Consider the following 18,129-nt stretch of genomic DNA (forward strand, 5'->3'; position numbering starts at 1 on the left):
GACTGTTTGGAGTTAATGGATCAGCAGGAAGCCACAGGCAAACACAGTGTGATAAAAATACAAGATATACATGCGGTGGAATCAAAGTCTGGAATGATGCGTGTGACTTTTATTTCTTTGAAGCATTAAAGAGCATCTAAGTGTTGTAAAAGTCCCTTTATGGTCAGAGATCATAATGTGGCATCAGTATAGATGACACGATTATAGAGTGGAGCAGCTGCTGTTGCCCCGGAGCGAGGAAGCTACTTATACACGCTCATTAGGTAGAAGTCAGCTTTGCATTTGTGTGTGTGTGGCAAAGGTCTGCAGTGAACAGCTGTTTGAATGCGCGTGTTAGTTTGATAGTTTTTTCCTCTGCTTCTGTATCAAGCAGTGGCTGTTGAGTGTTACTGTGTGCGTTAGGTTCTCTCTCTCACCGCATGTATTATGTGTCTTTGAATCGTAATTCTCTTGTGTCGCTGCTGGATTTCTGCAGAGCCAGGGTACTCCAACGCTCACCCCTGGGTTCGCACAGAGCCAAAGGAAATATAACTTTTTAAGAGTGTTTTGCTTTTGTTTTCACTGATTCATGAAGTATTGACATTTTGGAGATACTGTGTTTTCGTATAACAGCAGCGGAGATGTAAAAAGAAGACCTCTGGGAGAACAGAGGTACACTCTCCGAAAGACAGTAGAGACTGGAGGACAGAATTTGAAAATTTAAAAGAGATGCTGTTTTCTGACTTATCTCCATCTCAGGTTAAATTGTGTTTGCAAACTGTTGCAGCCGGAAAGAAAAACATATCCAGTGCCGGTTAGCTTGGTTTGGGTTGGCATCACTCTGAACATGGAAGTCTTTCGTTGCTAGCTTTGTGTTAGCATGCTCGTTTGCTCGGAAAGTGGTGCCGTTGTGTTTGCAGCGGGAGGTAGTTGTTTCTGGCACTTTGCATATTTACACATGCTATTTTCATCCTTTCTACAGCACACACTGAGGTGAGGCAGTTGACGCAACATGTATTACGCTACAGTCATAAAAGCGGCAACAGAGACTGACTGCGGCAAGATTATTGCGAGTGTGCACAACAAGCTTCTCTCAATCCTCTGTCCGTCTGGTTGTGTGTAGGGGGGAAAAGGCCACTAATCCACTGTACTCTGACTTTTTAGTTATCTCTGCCTGTCTGTGGGTCAAGCTTAGAGCAGACAACAAAAGCAGTAATGCAGAAACGTAGCATAGATTCACAATAAAATGAGTACTGCACTGATGGAAGAGACTTGGCACAAAGTTTGGGAGCAGATAAATTAAAAAAGACACGAATAAGCACAGTTGTCGCCTCATCGCTTGCTGGATGATTTAAAACTATTGTTATTAGAGCTTCATTACAAACTAATATGTGTATGTATTTAACAGGCCAAATGTGAGAACCCTACTACATCTAATGTTTTAGTAAAGAGTGAACGAGAACAAAGTGTTATTGTGATTTACCAGCACCTTACATAAACTGTGTCTGCAGAGAAATATCAGTCTCTAACAAATATGTGCTCTTTACAAAGACAAAAGCACTCTATTGTAGGTATGTGAGGTGTGGTGATGTGTTTCAGTAAAATTCCACCTTAGCGTCATCCTCAACACACACATTCACACATGCATGCAGCAGCTTTCTTTGCCTTTTAAATGAACAGTCAAACAGAATTCAGCCATGTGTATCACAGATATGTTCCATGTGTCTGTGGTAGATGCATTTACTGAGAACAACAAGTGTTATCAGTTCATCAGTAGCTAAGTTAGTTGCAGCTTTTTTTTTTGGGACTAAATTAAATTAGAGATACCAGAATGAAACTTAAAAACACTGAACAAAAAAGGACATGAGGTTTTAGGAACGAGCAAAGCCGCCAAGTCCGGGGTAATGAGCAACACGCTGATGCCTTCATTTTATTCACAAAACAAGCCGTACTACTACCACTGACAGGATTGGGTGTCCTCTCACTCGGTGCTTTTGTATCTGCAGCGATCGTTAGAGAAACCTAATCAGACATTTTTAATTAAAGAGGCCAGAGTGTTTGTGCTGAAGGAGGATAAAGAGGAGGAAGATGATTACGAGGTGAAGGGAGGAGAGGGTGGCGGCGGCTGAGGGTGGATGAAGGGGAAGAGGTCGAGTCTGCCTGCTGAAAGCCACTTAAATCCCTTTCTTATTAACTCACTGTGACACATGATCTTCCTCCATCCCCCTCACACACACACACACACACACGCACGCACACACACACACACACATCTACACTCACAGGGCTACAAACCTGCTCTTCTTACTTCTTACTGCTTCATTGTGTCTTATCACGGCCTTGCATCAGCTTTGGCCTTGATGTAATTGCTCACCGAACCACGATGGATCGGTCTGTGTTTACGTGCTTCATTCAAAACAGGTATTACGCTGACATTTTCTTATGCAAATGAGATCTACCCTTTAGGTGAAGAACCCAGGGTAACTAAATGTAATTAATCAGCCTGGAAAAGGTAACATTTCTTAGGATGGTGATGAAAAGTCTGTCTCGCTCTGCTTCATGCAGATGTAGCTGTTGTTGTTTGACTGCATGAAATGGAGCCATATAAACCATCCAGAAATCAAACCATGGAATAAATGCTGCATTTTCTTTACGTTGGATTAGCTCAGTAGCAGCAGTAGCAACCAAAGGCATGTAGAGGCACTGTCCCAATCCATCAACTCAACCTTTATCTTTTACACCTATTACACTGAAGTGCAGACATGTCTACACACTGCGGTTCCTAGCATGGGAAAGGGTGAGCTGATTGGCTGCTCACCATGTTGTGCATTCAAAGATGCTCTTCTGCATACATGGTTGTAACTCTGTCACCTTTCTATCAGCTTCAAGCAGCCATTCTCCCATGAAGGTACCCGTTAAAACCACGGTATGCAGACGATATGTTGAGGCCTGATGGAAGTGGGTTTACAGAAGCAAGTGCTCAGTACCTGTCTACATGTCTATATGTAAATGCATTGGGTTTTCATTATGTATCTGGCTGATTATATATTTGTATTAAAGAGAAGTTGAACAGATGTACCTAATGAAGTGAGTTGAAGTAGCTTTTGCCGTGTTTAAAATCCCCATTGAAGCCATATTTAAACATTTACCCTCATTCCCACTTTAGCTTTTTTAGCAGACATTACTCGGGTTCATCTGCAAATGCTGACTGCAGCCATTTTTATTCTCTGTTTCAGTAGCAATGCAATTCATGGAGTCCCGCAACCTTTGCACTCATACTGGAAAACCTCATTAAAAACAAAAAGACTGTGTTTTTTGTGCATTCACCCCAACTCTAATACTTGTGTGCCTGAACACAGGCTTAGGAGCTTCTTTGTTTGTTGAGAAAAATGCAAAGGGATCTGAGAAATCAGTTGCTAAAGTGAAACATTTTCCACAGAGGCATGTGTCATCTTCTGTGGGTCCAAGAGTGAGTGACAGTTAGTCCCAAAGTACCGAAGGAAAACATGAGTATCTCCATCCACAGAGACTGTGTTTTATTTATTAAAGAGAAGAAAAGAACCCACTTCCACACTAAGTGCGATGAGTAGTTTTCAGACAGTCTGTGCTCAGGTGAAGTCTTGACAGTTCTTCTTTCCAGTGGAGCAGAGAACAACTTTTGCTGTAAATCAAAGAACACATAGCTGGGGAATGATAAGCGCGGCACAGAGAAACCACTTGTGGATCTAAGGAATTCATTCATTGTTCGCATACCTCTTGGATAACGTGCTATCACCTTCTGATTTTACACTGCAGCATCTAGGCACATTAAAGTGCTTAGAACCCATTCTAATAAACACGGGGAACCTCGGGATGATGATGATTGGTCGAATAGATTCTTTCAACTAGAAAATTAAGATGTCAGCATCATTTGTTGATGAGGTCTGATTAAAACGGAGAAATAGACTGAAAGCAAAGTCTTTATTGAATTCAAATCCAGTGGAGGAAACGAAATGTCGACCGATGAAAGGAAGACTTTTGCTCACATTTGAACTCAACTAGCATAAGCTTGACCACGGGGAAACATTTTTGGGTTAAACCCTGGTTTTCATCATGAAATCTGCAACACTTAACAAACACACAGGTAAATGATGCTCAGATGATACTAAATGTGGAAGGAAAGCATCCCACACACCACCACCACTAACCTAAGTCTTTGATTCAAAGCAGGATGAATCCATGGTCTCCTATTATTTACATCTGACCGTAGCATCTGATTGTTGCAGCAGAAATCGAGACTCATCATTTTCCAATCTTATATTGTCCAATTTTGGTGAGTGCGGGCAAACTGAAGCCTCCATTTCCTGTTCCTAGCTGAGAGGAGTTGCCCCGGGCCAGTCTTATCTGAACACCTTTGTTTTAACAAGTGGTTATAGCGTTACTGCGGGATTCATATCAGCGCAAAGCTGTCTTTCTCTGATGTCTAACATCAACAGGACACCCAGAGAGAACTGCTGTGTGATTGGCTGATTAGATATTTGCATGAACAAGCAGTTTACAGTTTATATTAACTAATTACCCTTTTAAATGATGTAAAATAACTGTATTGTTTGATTCTACTTACCAAGTTTTGATATCTGTGGATCTGAAAGTTTACTGTCTTAATGTCACGTTGTTGAGACGGAGCGCTCTACTGTGTACAGAAAGTCTGTAATAATATTGTTTCGCCATATGAACCTATCAGCACTGTAAATTATGGCGAGTGAGTCTCTCTGCTTTTGCACCACAGAGTCTTTGTAGCAAATGTGATACAAATTAATATGTAATTTCTTTATTTCAGTGAACACTGGCAACTACTTCATGGTTAAGACTTTAAATGGTTAATATGTTTGCTAAGAAAAAAAGAGGCAAAAAAGCAGATTAATTGATTTAAATATAAAGATAAACATTAGCAGCATGCCTGTTGTGCAGCTCTGTGGACTATTCTTTGAACCAAGCTGGCAGCTCTGCCACATAAGAAATGCAGGAGATGGGACTGAAATTTGGGGTTATGAATGAGCAATTCAGTATAAAAACATAAATGAATAAGAATAGATCCAGTTGTGGTCAGATGGTTGTGTCATCAGGAGAGCAGAGGTCACGCTGCATCAACAAATCAAACTGTGCGTCTGCACAATCTGTGTCAATTAGTGTGAGAGCACGGCTGCCTGTTTGGTATCAGAGCAGGCTTACGGCTTTGTGCATTTGTGTGCCCACACACGTGTGTTTACGCACATTCCTGCAAAAGCAGCCAACAGCTGTTCAAGGCTTTTAAAGCTGGGAGGAAAAAAACAACAGGAGTGAATGTCGGTATACACTCGGCTCATTCTCTCTTAATCTTCTACAAATCAACATGAGGTCAGCTGTTATTTCTTCACTGAAAGCTTAATTACTTTTTGGGTACATTTGGAGATTTGACTTTGGATTCGTGACTTACTGTTCTCCAACAATTGTGCTTCCTCTGCACAAAGATCCCCCCCCCCCCCAAATCTTGTTTTTATTCATGAGCTGTGGGTTTTGAACAAAAGCCTGACTCTGTGCTCTATAGCTGTGTTTTTTTTCTTGTGTCTTTTTCCTGAAATGCGTTATTTGACAGCTTTATTGAGTATGTGCTTACTTATGAATTTAAAACGTGAGTTCTTGTTTAGTGAAAAAAAAAAGCTTTTTTAGGGGGCAGTACATTTTATTGAGATAATCTTTAACTGATCTATTAAAAAAAAGACATTAAGCCACCATTTAAATCAAATAAAACAATGTTTGTCGAAATGTATTGATTATTTCACTCCTGCATACAACATCTGCATCTGTACAGCAAAAGATTAACGATCATGTTTGTTTGAGTGGGTGGCAGCAGCTCTGCCACGGTCAGTAGTTTCCCCCACTGGGACCACGGGTGCTTCAAACTGATGCACTTGTGCTCCTTCACAAACTGCATATGCAGCGTAAAATCCAGCTGCTGGGAGTAACGCGAGCTCGCGTCTCGTCTGCTGGCATCCATGCAGATCGTAACATCACAGTGTAATCAAGGAGAGAGACGTCAGCTATTGTTATGCAAGTGAGACGCTGTCGAGAGAGGCTTGGACTCCCTCCCGGGTTCCACTGCCCGTCGTAGCTTTTCAGCGGCACGGGTCGAGTGTCACGAGGAGTTTCTGCTATAGAGCGATCTCAGCGTGATGTGCTGCTTTTGTTTTTTTGCTTTCCACACGTGCGTATGTCATTTCTAACAAGACCTAATGTACGAGGCCATTTGCCCAGGGTGTCAGTAAATGTGACTGTTACAGCTGTGGAAGGTAATGAAGGTATCGTTCACTGTGTTATTAGTGAGTGACAAAAGCCAAGACGCATCCCCCTCTCCTGCTAATGGATCCCAGCAGTTATTGAATAAATCATCCTGCGCCGTGTCCGTCTCTTGCTCTTATTCGCTTTCTCGATTCCCTTTCCTTTCTCTCCTTTCGCTTTTCATTACTGCTTCCTTTCATCATTTCAGTCTCTTAACCTTCTCTTCTTTTCTTGTCTCCCAATTTCGCGTTGCCCATTTTCTCCGTCGCTCTCCCTCGAACTTGATCCTCATATTTGCTTTCTCATTACACCTCCATCTGCTCTCGTTCCTGCCACCCTCCTGCTCTCTGTTTTTGCTTAAGTTCTCACTCGCTGTCTCTTTTTCCCTCTGCCTCCCACAGATGTGGAAGAAGAAGATATTCCTGGTCATCATTGCCATCAGTACCATCAGTCTTCTGCTGCACCATGGGGGTCACTTGACCTGGTGAGTGACCCACGATATGAAAACACATTAAATATCCGTTATTCTTCTATAAATCCATATGGTCCTTGTTACAGTGAAAAATCCTGACAGTCGTTGTGCCACACTTTTGTCTCATAGGCAAATTAATAGAGAGGGGCTTATTATTAAAGTCAAGCATAGAAACCTTGAGCGCCTAAGCACTGCCATGCTGGTCGAGGGACCAATCATAAAAGTAGAGTGCTGTAGACTTTTGACAGCCCAGCATTTTGCTCTCTTTCAACTTCCTATTCTCAACGTCTTTATCGTCTCACTTCACTGAACGCTATTGTTTCCACATCCCACCTCTTATCATTGACTCTGCACTGAGCACTGGATTCTTTATATTACTTTATTCAGTGATATTTACCAAACACCTCAGATTTTAGGAGAATTTAGAACTGGTATCCTGCAGTGCTTACAGCAAATGCATTAACTGCACATGTCACCTGTGTTCCACCACATCCCAAAAGTGCTTTAATAGGTTGAGATCTGTGACTGTGGAGGTCATTTAAGTATAGTGGATTCATTGTTGGGATCAAGAAACCAGTTTGACCAGTTTGTGACATGGTGTGTCGTCCTGATGGAAGCAGCCACTGTGGTCAGTCATAAAGATCGAGATGCTAAGCAACAATACTCAGATATAGGCTGTGGTGTTTAAATGATGCTCAACTGGTACTAAATGGTCCAAAACGCGTGAGGAAAATATCCCCCAAACTTGTACATCACCACCAGCTGAAACTGCTGGTACAAGGCAGGTCGGATCCATGCTTTCATATTAAATACACAAAATTCTGACACGACCGTCAGAAGAAATCAAGACTCTTCAGACCAGGCAACATTTTTCCAATTCTACTCTATTCTATTGTGAGGTTTTGGTGAGTCCGTGTGAAATGTAGCTTTTCTCAGAGTGTGGTCTCCTGCTTCAAAGCTCGACACATTGTGCTTTCAGAGATGCTCTTTTGCATAGCTTCAGGACATACAGTTAGGTCCATAAATATTTGGACAGAGACAACTTTTGTCTTCGTTTCTGTACATTACCACAATTCATTTTAACTGAAGCAACTCAGATGCAGTTGAAGTGCATAATTTCAACTTTAATTTAATGGGTTGAACAATTGCATAATTGCATTTCTTTTAACATAATCTCTTCATATCAGTGGGTCAAAAGTAATTGGACAAATTAAACAACTGAAAATAAGATGTTCATTTCTAATACTTGGTTGAAAACCCTCTGATGGCAAGGACAGTCTGAAGGTTTGAACTCATGGACATCACCAGGTTTCCTCCTTTTTAATGCTCTGCCCGGCCTTTACTGCAGAGCAGTCTTTCAGTTGCTGTTTGCTTGTGGACCCTTCTGACCGAAGTTTAGTCTTCAACAGTGAAATGCATGCTCAGTTGGGTTAAGATCAGGTAACTGACTTGGCCATTCAAGACTATTCCACTTCATCCACATCATCAATAAATACTAGTGCCCAGTGCCACTGGCCCAAGCCAGCATACTCCCTCTGCCATGTTTTGCAGATGATGTGCTATGCTTTGGATCATGAGCCGTTCCACGCCTTCTCCATACTTTTTTCTTGGCATCATTCTGATAGATGTTGATCTTGGTTTCATCTGTCCAAAGAGTCTTTTTTCCAGAACTGTGCTGGCTTTCTTAGATATTTTTTAAGCAGAGTCCATTCTAGCCTTTCTATTCTTGGGGCTTATGAGTGACTTGCACCTTGCATTGAACCCTCTGTATTTACTTTCATGCAGTCTTTCACGCAGTGTTGTTCACTTGGTTGGCTGTTGTGAAGCTGTTTCTCTTCACCATGCAAATGATTCTACGATCATCCACCAAAGCTGTCTTCATGGACGTCCAGGTCTTTTTGCATCGCTGAGTTCACCAGTGCTTTCTTTCTTTCTTTCTTTGGATGGACCAAACTGTAGAGTTTGCCACTCCTAATATCGTAGCACTTCTTCGGAAGGGCTTTTTTCTGCTTTAACAGCTTAAGGATAGCTTGTTTCACCTGCATGGAGAGCTCCTTTGACTGCATATTGTCTGTTCACAGCAAAATCTTCCAAATGCAAGAACCACACCTTAAATAAACTCCAGGTCTTTTATCTGCTAAAATTGATTATGACATAACAAAGGAGCTGCCCACAGCTACTGATGAAACAGCCTTTGAGTTAATTGTCCAATTATTTTTGGTCCCTTTAAAAAGAGGTTGACAGCAAAAAAAACCCTAAACTTGTGTCCTTGTCCAAATATATATGGACCTAACTGTATGTATATAGTATGAACTTTTTTTACTTCTTCATTAAAAATTGATAAACATCTGCCACCAAGATCTTTTGATAAAGTTCATGAAAAAAACTGCCAATAAAAACTTAATGTACATGACACTTTGAAAAGTAATAATTCGTACTATCATCTGTGTGTTCCGTGAATGTCAGTCCACTATACAATAAAAACAGACACACTGTATATTATATCATATATTGCATTTCTGGCCTCCTCTCCTCTCACGGCTATATCTTTCTACCTTTCCTCTTTCTCCCTTCAGTCCCATTTATGGTTACTATTTTTGCCTTCCTGTTGTGTTGCTTCTGTTCTGTACAACACATTAGTTTCTTCCATTATCTGTGTGCAGCTTTGCCTCTAATGTCACTATTTTATCCAGAACAGCTACTCTTTGTGCTGTTTAAGCTAATGCAGCTTTAAGTAAACTGTTGTTGTTTTTTGCCACCAGGACCATGGATGCCTTCCACCTCGGTTGTCCAGCCCTGCACTCTCACCCTTACTCCGGCCTGAAGCCTAAGCACAGTAACGTGGTTTTCCTTAAAACCCACAAAACAGCCAGCAGCACCATGCAGAATCTGCTCTTCCGCTTTGCAGAGCGCAACAACCTGACGGTGGCGTTACCCATACAGGCCTGCGGTCACCAGTTCTGCTACCCGCGATCCTTCACAACTCACTCTGTGCATCAGCACACGCTACCGCCAAACATCGTCACCAACCACATGCGCTTCAATAAGGCTGAGCTGAAACGACTGATGCCAAATGATACGATATACGTCACGATCCTGAGAGAGCCTGGCTCCATGTTTGAGTCCTTGTTCAGTTACTATAACCAGTACTGTCAGAGTTTCAAGAGGGTCCCTAATGGTTCACTGGAAGCTTTCTTAGATGAACCCTGGCGCTACTACAAACCAGAGGAGAACTACTCCATGTATGCACGTAACACCTTGACCTACGACTTGGGCGGAGACAAAGATCGCCCAGCGAAAGATGTCTCTTATGCAAAAGCTTTTGTAGCACAGGTGGAGCGAGTGTTCTCCCTGGTGATGATCTCTGAGTACTTTGATGAATCTCTGGTTCTACTTCGACACCTCCTTTCCTGGGATCTGGATGACATTTTGTATGTAAAACTCAACATGCGGACGCCAAGTTCCAAGCAGGGCCTGACTGACGATCTTCGCAAAAAGATCCGTGCCTGGAATTCCTTAGATGCCCAGCTCTATGATCACTTTAATGCCTCACTGTGGCGTCAAATCTCTGCTGTGGGTCCAGCCTGTGTGGCGAGGGAGGTGCGCCTCCTGCGTGAGGCCCAGGAGAAGCTGATGAAAAGGTGTTTCGGTGAAGGCATGCCGCTTGTTCGTTCAGCTGCTGAAATCAAAAACAAGGAGCTCCGCCCCTGGCAGCCTAGCGGCAAAGTCGACATAGTCGGTTATGACCTCCCTGTAAATATTACCCAAAGCTTCTCGAGCCAGGACCAGGAGCTCTGCCTGAGGCTCATCATGCCGGAAGTCCAGTACACAAAGATGCTCCTACGTTCCCAGTTACTGCGGTACCGTCTGACCACTCAGGCTCGGCCTCAGCAGCAGTCACACTCCTTCCAGCAGCCCGTACGCACAACCCTGCTTAGACATCCAGCCCACCGCAGCCAGCCACCAGTGCCTGCTGCTGCAACCCCTGCCTCAGGAACTGGAATCAACTCAAAGACTGCTGCAGGAACTCGAGGTCGGACAAATAAGCAAGGGACAAAACCCTCACAAACTCAGTCCTCATAGGCTGGAAAACTCCTCATAGACTTGAAAATTATCCGAGTGCCCAACAAACTGCATTGTTTAACTCATCATGACCCATGAGACTATGATTGTTGGCTGGTCTGGGGTTTTTGGGGAATAAGGCTGGGTTTATCTTGAATTAGAGTATCCCCTCTTCCTTCTATGTGTGTTTGGTTTGACATGAAAATAAATTAGGAAAAAGGGGATTGGACATACTTGGACTTGAATTTTAATCTTTCTCCTTTCCGATCCATCAGACCTTATCAGGGTGGGAAGGCACAAAAGCTGGAGAAACACTGGGAGGGAAGTTTAACCCAGCTGTACGCCTCTGCAGCCCTGACTGCAGTGGATATGAGAGGGTTTCGGATGAAAGTGGTTCTTTGAAGGAAATCTGTTTCATGCGACTGGGACTCAATAGAGAAGTGGCGATATCGGGTCTATTGTGCAGCACAGAGTGTGCTTTGTGTGTATCACACTGGGATAGTATCATGTTACTTGTGTTTGTTCTCCGTTTCTCAAGCTCTCATTCGCTCTCTCTCTCTCCTAACATATGCCACTTAAAGTCCTTGAGGAGACATAATGACATAAAGGGATCGGCTGTCAGGCCTCCGAAGAGCCTCCTAAGAGGCCAGACAGACACTGAGATCAACTCACAACCATTAATGTGACAGCACAAAACAACTCTTCTTTGGCCTTTTTTTTCTTACTGACTCTAGAGTTGAAATCAGTGAAGGGACGGGGGATAAAAAGGCCAGAGAGATGGAGACCTTATCCTGAGGGTAAGCCTAAAAACTGCTGGATACTCAATTTGGCCATACAAGTCCCACAGAGACTGAGCACACGTACGAAGCCTGTGTCTCGTCAGCTTTTTGACCTCCCTTTCTTCCTTCTAAGGTCCTTCTCTACATTCACCACCCTGTCATTACTGCTGTTGCCCTCTGGGCAGGCTCTCCATCCACCAAGAAGCACTAACATCTTTTTTTCTCCAACCCCCGGTACTTCATCGAACAGCCAGACAAGATCACACCTCACCTTGTGGAGACTCTGTTAAGGTGATGCTTCTGGATGTGGGGATTTACTTTAAAGCTTGGGCGTTATTGCAATAAGATCTCCAGGCCCTTCGCCCTGAATATGAAAGGCATGGATTTAATAACCTACCAGCAACCCTGTGCCGCATATACAATAATCACACACACTGGCACAAATAAAAACATCAAACTCCTTGATGGGACAAAGACTTGAAGCCTGTGGATCGTGGCGCTTGAATATTTAATCATCTCCTCTCACAGGCCGCCTATGGCCCGCGTTCTAGGGTTACACGGCTGTACGTTGTCATTAAGGACATGTTCAACCAGGTGAAAGCTGCTCAATCCGAACCCTGAAGCACAGAAAGACAAAGGGAGAGCGTTAATGCACGATCCTTAAAGCCTCTTAAGGCAGCTGGGCCGACTGGGGTCTTAAAGAGTCTTCATTTATCTCAGCTGTGATCCATTTTTAATGCTTTCTGCTCATATTTAATGTGTCATTTATGTTCTTTTATTACTCTGGTGATCAGCAGGGTGCTGCTGAGGAAGTGAAGGAACAATATAGTTGTGTGAGAGTATGTGTTTGAGCCAAGAAATGTCTCTCGGCTCGTGTCGGGTTTTTTTTTTGTTTTTTTTTCTGTGGCCTGCAAGATTTATTAAACTATGTATTATTTATGATTGGGACTTAAAGAGCCCCATTACTGTATTTTAACTGGTATTTTTCATGAATCACTGGATGAAAACTGCTTTTCCATCGATTTGGTGGTTCGTGGTGTGCACGGCTTACCACTTAAGGCAGCAGAGATGGAACAAGGCATGTGGAAACGGTTTAAAATATTAATTCTGTACATGTTATACATAATGCAAAACTACAACAAACTGCACATCGAACCTACTTTAGTGGCTTCAGAATTAATCTCCCATTGAGCAGAGCTAAGTACTTAACCACACTACGTGTTTGTGGTTTAAGTGTGTCAAACCACAGGTAACAATAATAATAGAATAGACACACACAGCTGCTGCTCAGAAATAAAAAGCAATGAAGCCATCAGGCAACAGACGCGAGGAGAGGATGCACAGTTTTATGAAGTAGCTGTGAGAATCTGAATGTGTGCAATGCATGATAGTTTTTATTTATTAGACATGTGAAATGTCTTCAGATATGTGTAAAAACCTTTTCGGGTTACATGCACTGTAAAACATAGGCAAACACGAAGAAGGCTGTGGTTTTGAATTTTCTTGCTCCCATGAAAAGACCAAAACCAGCAATATGTAAATTGGTCTGCCAACTTCCTGCTGTGAAAGCACACCACAACTCCCTAAAGAAGGCTCAGTACTGAGCAAAAGTCTAGAGTCACCCTTTATTTCTTTATATGTTGTTAGAAAAATGGGAAATAGGTACGACGATTTATTGAAACATATGTATACAAACATGGTAATGCAGCGTGTACAATTGTAATGAGCTTGAAAGTCGGTGTTGGTAGGACCACCTTTATTCTTCAGCACAGTCTGAACTCTCTTAGGCAGCTTCCTTGTTATTGTTTTAAGTAGTCTTCAGGAATAGTTTTCCAGGCTTCTTGAAGGACATTCAAAACATTCGCTGGCTGTAATGCAGCTCCCAACCATGAAAGAGCCTTTACCGTGTTTTACAGACACCAGAACTGCTGCCACTGATTTTCAGTCTTGTGTAGTTTGGCACACCTCAACCATCTTTCCACTGAGACCATTTCTGATGAAGCTTCAGTGAACATCAGATGCATGAGCTGAAGGTCCAGATCCATCTCTCAGGTCCTGTGTCAGGCCTTTGCTGGATTCTTTCCTGTTTCTTAAGGACATGATCTTCAGATACTGTTAATCTGTTGTAGGTAGCTGTTTTTGGCCTGACACGCCTTTGGTTCTGAATTTGTTCAGACACAATCCATTAAAACTGATCAGCTACAAGCACAGGACTGAAAAGCAGCAATTGTCCAAAGAAAAGCTTTGAAAGCGCCTCAGAAAGCCTGGAGAACTATTGCTCTTGCATCCTTTTAAAGCTATAGGAAAGAATGAAAAGAGATGAGGATTGGCTCCAAACATTTGCACAGTACTGTACAGTAGTACAGTTTGACTCAGTGAGTGTGTTTCAGATATTTTTGGACAACAAAGGCACTGGAGACATCAAACTTGATTGATTATATGTCGTAAGAGCCATGTGTTGTTGGCTTTTTCAGTATACGGAGTATCAGCAGCCTTATCCTTTACCAAAGCATGGCTTCTCAAAATCTTTGGGTCGTGGGACTCCTTACAGAGGAGAATATTTTCCAAACATCCACCTCCAATCCTAACACCGGGTTAGCTAATTTGGATTAAGCATTAGATGAAAAGCTGACTGACTCACGCATGTGTTCACTAACTCAATAGTTGGCTAATAAATCCAGCTTTGCAGCAGCAAGACCACTTTGACTTTTTGAGTTTCTACTGGTCCAAAGTAAAGGACAATATATAGCTAATAGCATAAATGTATCTATTTAGCAATTCCTTACTTGCTAAGATGTTATTACTCCGGACCTCTCAGACGTCCTCAGATCCCACTCTGAGATCCACGGCTGTAAAGGAGCTGGCAGCTGATGTTGACTTTCATCATTTCCCCCCAAACAAACAAAAACCATGACTGTGAATGCAACTCCGAAATTGCTTAAAGCACCTGTGAATCTGCTAATATTAAACAAATGATACATTATCAAAAGTATTTGCATTAATTTTAAATCTAGACCAAAAAAAATGAATGAAAATTGTTTTATGTATTTATTTATTTATTGAACTGAACCATGTTTGTTTTTCATGCTTTGCAAAAAGGACGAAAAACCTGGTGTTAGATTTGATCTAACTGATAAAGACCGACTGACAGTTTGGAATAAAAAAAAGTAATTATCCTCATTTTTTTTTCAGTGAAACTATACATTTATACATATTTCTGCAATTTTCGACACTTTGGGTCTCTACAGAGGTTTCTGATAGTCTAATGTAGTTTTTTTTCTTTTACATGAACTTATGTTTGCATCCGTTAAATAAAAAATTAAACGCGGGTATCTGCAAACGCTCCATATCTGACTGTGATTCAGATGAAGAACGTGTTTCCTGTCGACCGTTCATTTGAGAGCCTGCTCCGAGTGGCTGTAAGTGCTCTTTTGATTGTACAAGACGTTTGCTCGGCTGTTCTGCTTCGTGTCAGAGTGTTTCACTAATGGTCCTGCTGTCATGTCTAAAGCGTCGGCTATTCTTTCTTGGGTTATGCCAGAGGGGCTGTGAAAATGGTACGCTAAAAAACAAAACAAAAACAAAAAAACCTCATCATCTCCACATTAGCTGGCCCCTCTTTTCTTCTGAGGGAGAAATGTGAAGCTGCTTTAAAAAAAAACAAAAAACCTGGAACATGAAAGCCTTGTGGGATCAGAGCATTTTTTTTTTGTGTACCTGCTGAGCTTTTATGTGTCACAGGGAAGTAAACATGAACTGCATTGTTGCCCACTGTCCTCTTTGATGTGCACATTATGTTTTGGGAGGGGGTTATCTGTGAACTGAGAAGAATGAGAGAGTTTGGTTCTTTTTGTAATTCTGTGAATACTTGGATAATGTTGGGTGGGTGATACAGCTCTGAAGACATGGCTAGTGACAATCAGAGCTAGGGGCCCCAAAGCTTTGTAATGATGGTTGATGAGCAGGATGAATAAAGCTTGAATGATTTCAATTCATCTGCGAGTGAGTGTCTTTTGACTCTGCCGCTTTTTCGGTGAGATTTATTCAGATATGCGGACACTTGAATTATTCTGGATATCACAACAACACACACACACACACTCTTCATCAGCGGTGAAACATAACACACGGCGACAGTCGCTCAATTAAGATTCAGATACTAAACGGTTTCTATTTCCCTGAAGACTGAAACCAGACTTTTCAGGCTGCAATCAGTCTTTGGAAATTACCTCCATTTAGCACGCCCGCCTACATGAATGAACAAATTGCTTCTCAGAGGGACAAAAACAAAATGCAGAGCGGCATGTGTTTGATATGACTGCGATTGAAGCAATCACCATGCTGTGTCCCACTCCGCCGGCCTGTCATTATGGCCTGCTGTTACCATGGCTTTGGCTGCTAAGAGGTGGCCCTCCGGAGTCTCGTCGCTTCTCTCGTTTTTTTCTCTAACACGGCGGCAGCCTTTCTGTTTGTTTCTCTATCATAACCTGCCATAACCTGGCCTCCAACCATGCGCATAATTACAGTAATTATGCTAACTGTAATAATAATAACATAGAATGAAATGACCACAGGAGAAATGTATTTCCTTCACCACTTCATCCACTTTCTTCTAAAGCAAACTTATTGTCAGAGGATGTGCAGTGAGGGCCTTTAACAGCTGTAAACAGCTGTTTAACAAATGCTCCGCTCTCTATATGTGTCAGATGTATTTATGCCTGAGCAGCTGGGGTCTCTGATGCGTGAAATTCACTTCAGCTTATATAAATTACTCTATTAATTGAGAATGTACCCTAATGTATTTGGCGGATTGTTTCATTACCTCTGCCAAGGAGGTTGTGTTTTTGGTAGCGTGTCAGTCTGTAAACACGGTAGCTCAAAACGTTTTGAAGTAATTCTCATAAAACTTTGTAGGGGTGTAGACTCGGGTCAGGTTAGTCATCCATTAAAATCCCAACTTAATGATTTATTGATTGAAAATTACAAAAATCCTTATAATTAAGAAATTATATTTCTTAAATGTGTATGTGTATTGTCAACATTTAGAAAGGACTTGTAAAATATTCAATTCAGTTCAGTTTTATTTATACAGAACACGACAACAGTCACCCCAAGATGCTTTATATTTTAAGGTAGACCCTACAGTAATACATGCAGAGAAAAATCCAACAATTATATGACCCCCTATGAACAAGCACTTTGGCGACAGTGGGAAGGAAAAAGTCCTTTTTAACAGGAAGAAACCTCCAGCACAACCAGGTTCGGTGAGGACTAGCCATCTGTTGGGCATGTGAGTACAGCACACAGGACAAAGACACACTGTGGAAGAGAACCAGAGATGAATAATGGCTAATGATTAAATGCAGGCAAGTGTATAAACAGAGTGATACTATGAGGTCTTTAAGATAAGATGGGCTATGATTCAGGAGCTTGTATGTGAGGAGCAGGATTTTAAATTCAATTCTGGATTTAACAGGGAGCCAATGACAAGAAGCCAGAATGGGAGAAACGCACTGTCTATTTCTAGTCTTTTTCGAAACTACCCCCCCCAAATTCCTTTGTCTAACAAATTATGGACCTAAGTGTCAGGCATTTTAAATTTGGGCGGCACAAGATACCTGCTCAGAGCCACAGGAGAATGTGACAGCAGTGCACGACATAAATGGACTAGAGTGGGGGCACAATCAAATGCACCTGCCTGTAATTAGCCCAACCTTAGTGCAGCCACTGCCTTCACAGCATATGTGAAATGCACCTGCACCTGCACACACACACACACACACCCACTTTCAAATCAGTGCCAACTGCTCACTGCAAATGTGGAGGTGAATTAGTGTGGCGAATAATACAAGCCCACCAAATTACACCCCACCGATTACTGCTTAAGGCTATGAATGTCAATTCAGGAAACTGACAAAGACTCAGCCTTTGCTCTCTTCTACATTATGAAAGATCAGCTTCACAGAGTGACTGGCAGGATTTTTGTTTCACATTTTCTCAATAATAATGAATAAACCCATGTTAGTTCACCTTCATATCATACATTATGTAAAGGAAATGCTTGTATAGACGGGATTGTCAACATGTCAGTGTGCGTGTTGACCTCAATGAGATCAGTGAGTTACCACAGAGGTACTAAATTACTACACAAATTAAGATAATTCAACAAAGTTAAACACCAAACAACACAAATAAGGTTAATATTTACTTTTACAAGTCTATTCAAGCTATATAGATATATAGCTGTATTATTAATTTGTCAGCTATGTTGGTATTGTCATGGAGACCAGCAATGTATCTTCCAACTACTAGCTTAAAGTTACTGCTAGCTGACCACTGTGTAGCCAAGATGGTAACTACTTAAGAGTAAAGCGACCCACACTGGGCTTTTCAACCAACATCCGCATGTCCTTCATCGTGCACTTGATGTCATTACTTGTCAGCTTGAATGCACCTATATACTCAACACTGTAAGGATGAAAGCCCAGAGCATATGACCGGTTCAAAGGCTGGAACATCGAGTAGTTACCCCATTAACCG

General features: G+C 42.0%; 1 protein-coding gene across 2 annotated transcripts in view; it reads left to right on the forward strand.

Annotated features, from left to right (window-relative positions):
- The window catches only part of gal3st3 (galactose-3-O-sulfotransferase 3), a 45,118-nt gene extending 29,534 nt beyond the window's left edge, over positions 1–15,584 (forward strand). For both annotated transcript variants that reach the window (XM_084923895.1, XM_084923896.1), the window contains exons 2-3: positions 6,678–6,760; positions 9,511–15,584. In XM_084923895.1, coding sequence (XP_084780021.1) covers positions 6,678–6,760; positions 9,511–10,831 — 1,404 coding nt within the window. In that variant the 3' untranslated portion in view covers positions 10,832–15,584. The remainder of the gene's footprint in view (positions 1–6,677; positions 6,761–9,510) is intronic.
- The last annotated feature ends 2,545 nt before the right edge of the window (positions 15,585–18,129 follow it).

Source organism: Perissodus microlepis, chromosome 3 (genome assembly GCF_051167445.1).
Source record: "Perissodus microlepis isolate ML-2025 ecotype Zambia chromosome 3, ASM5116744v1, whole genome shotgun sequence".
NCBI classification, from domain to species: Eukaryota; Metazoa; Chordata; class Actinopteri; order Cichliformes; family Cichlidae; genus Perissodus; species Perissodus microlepis.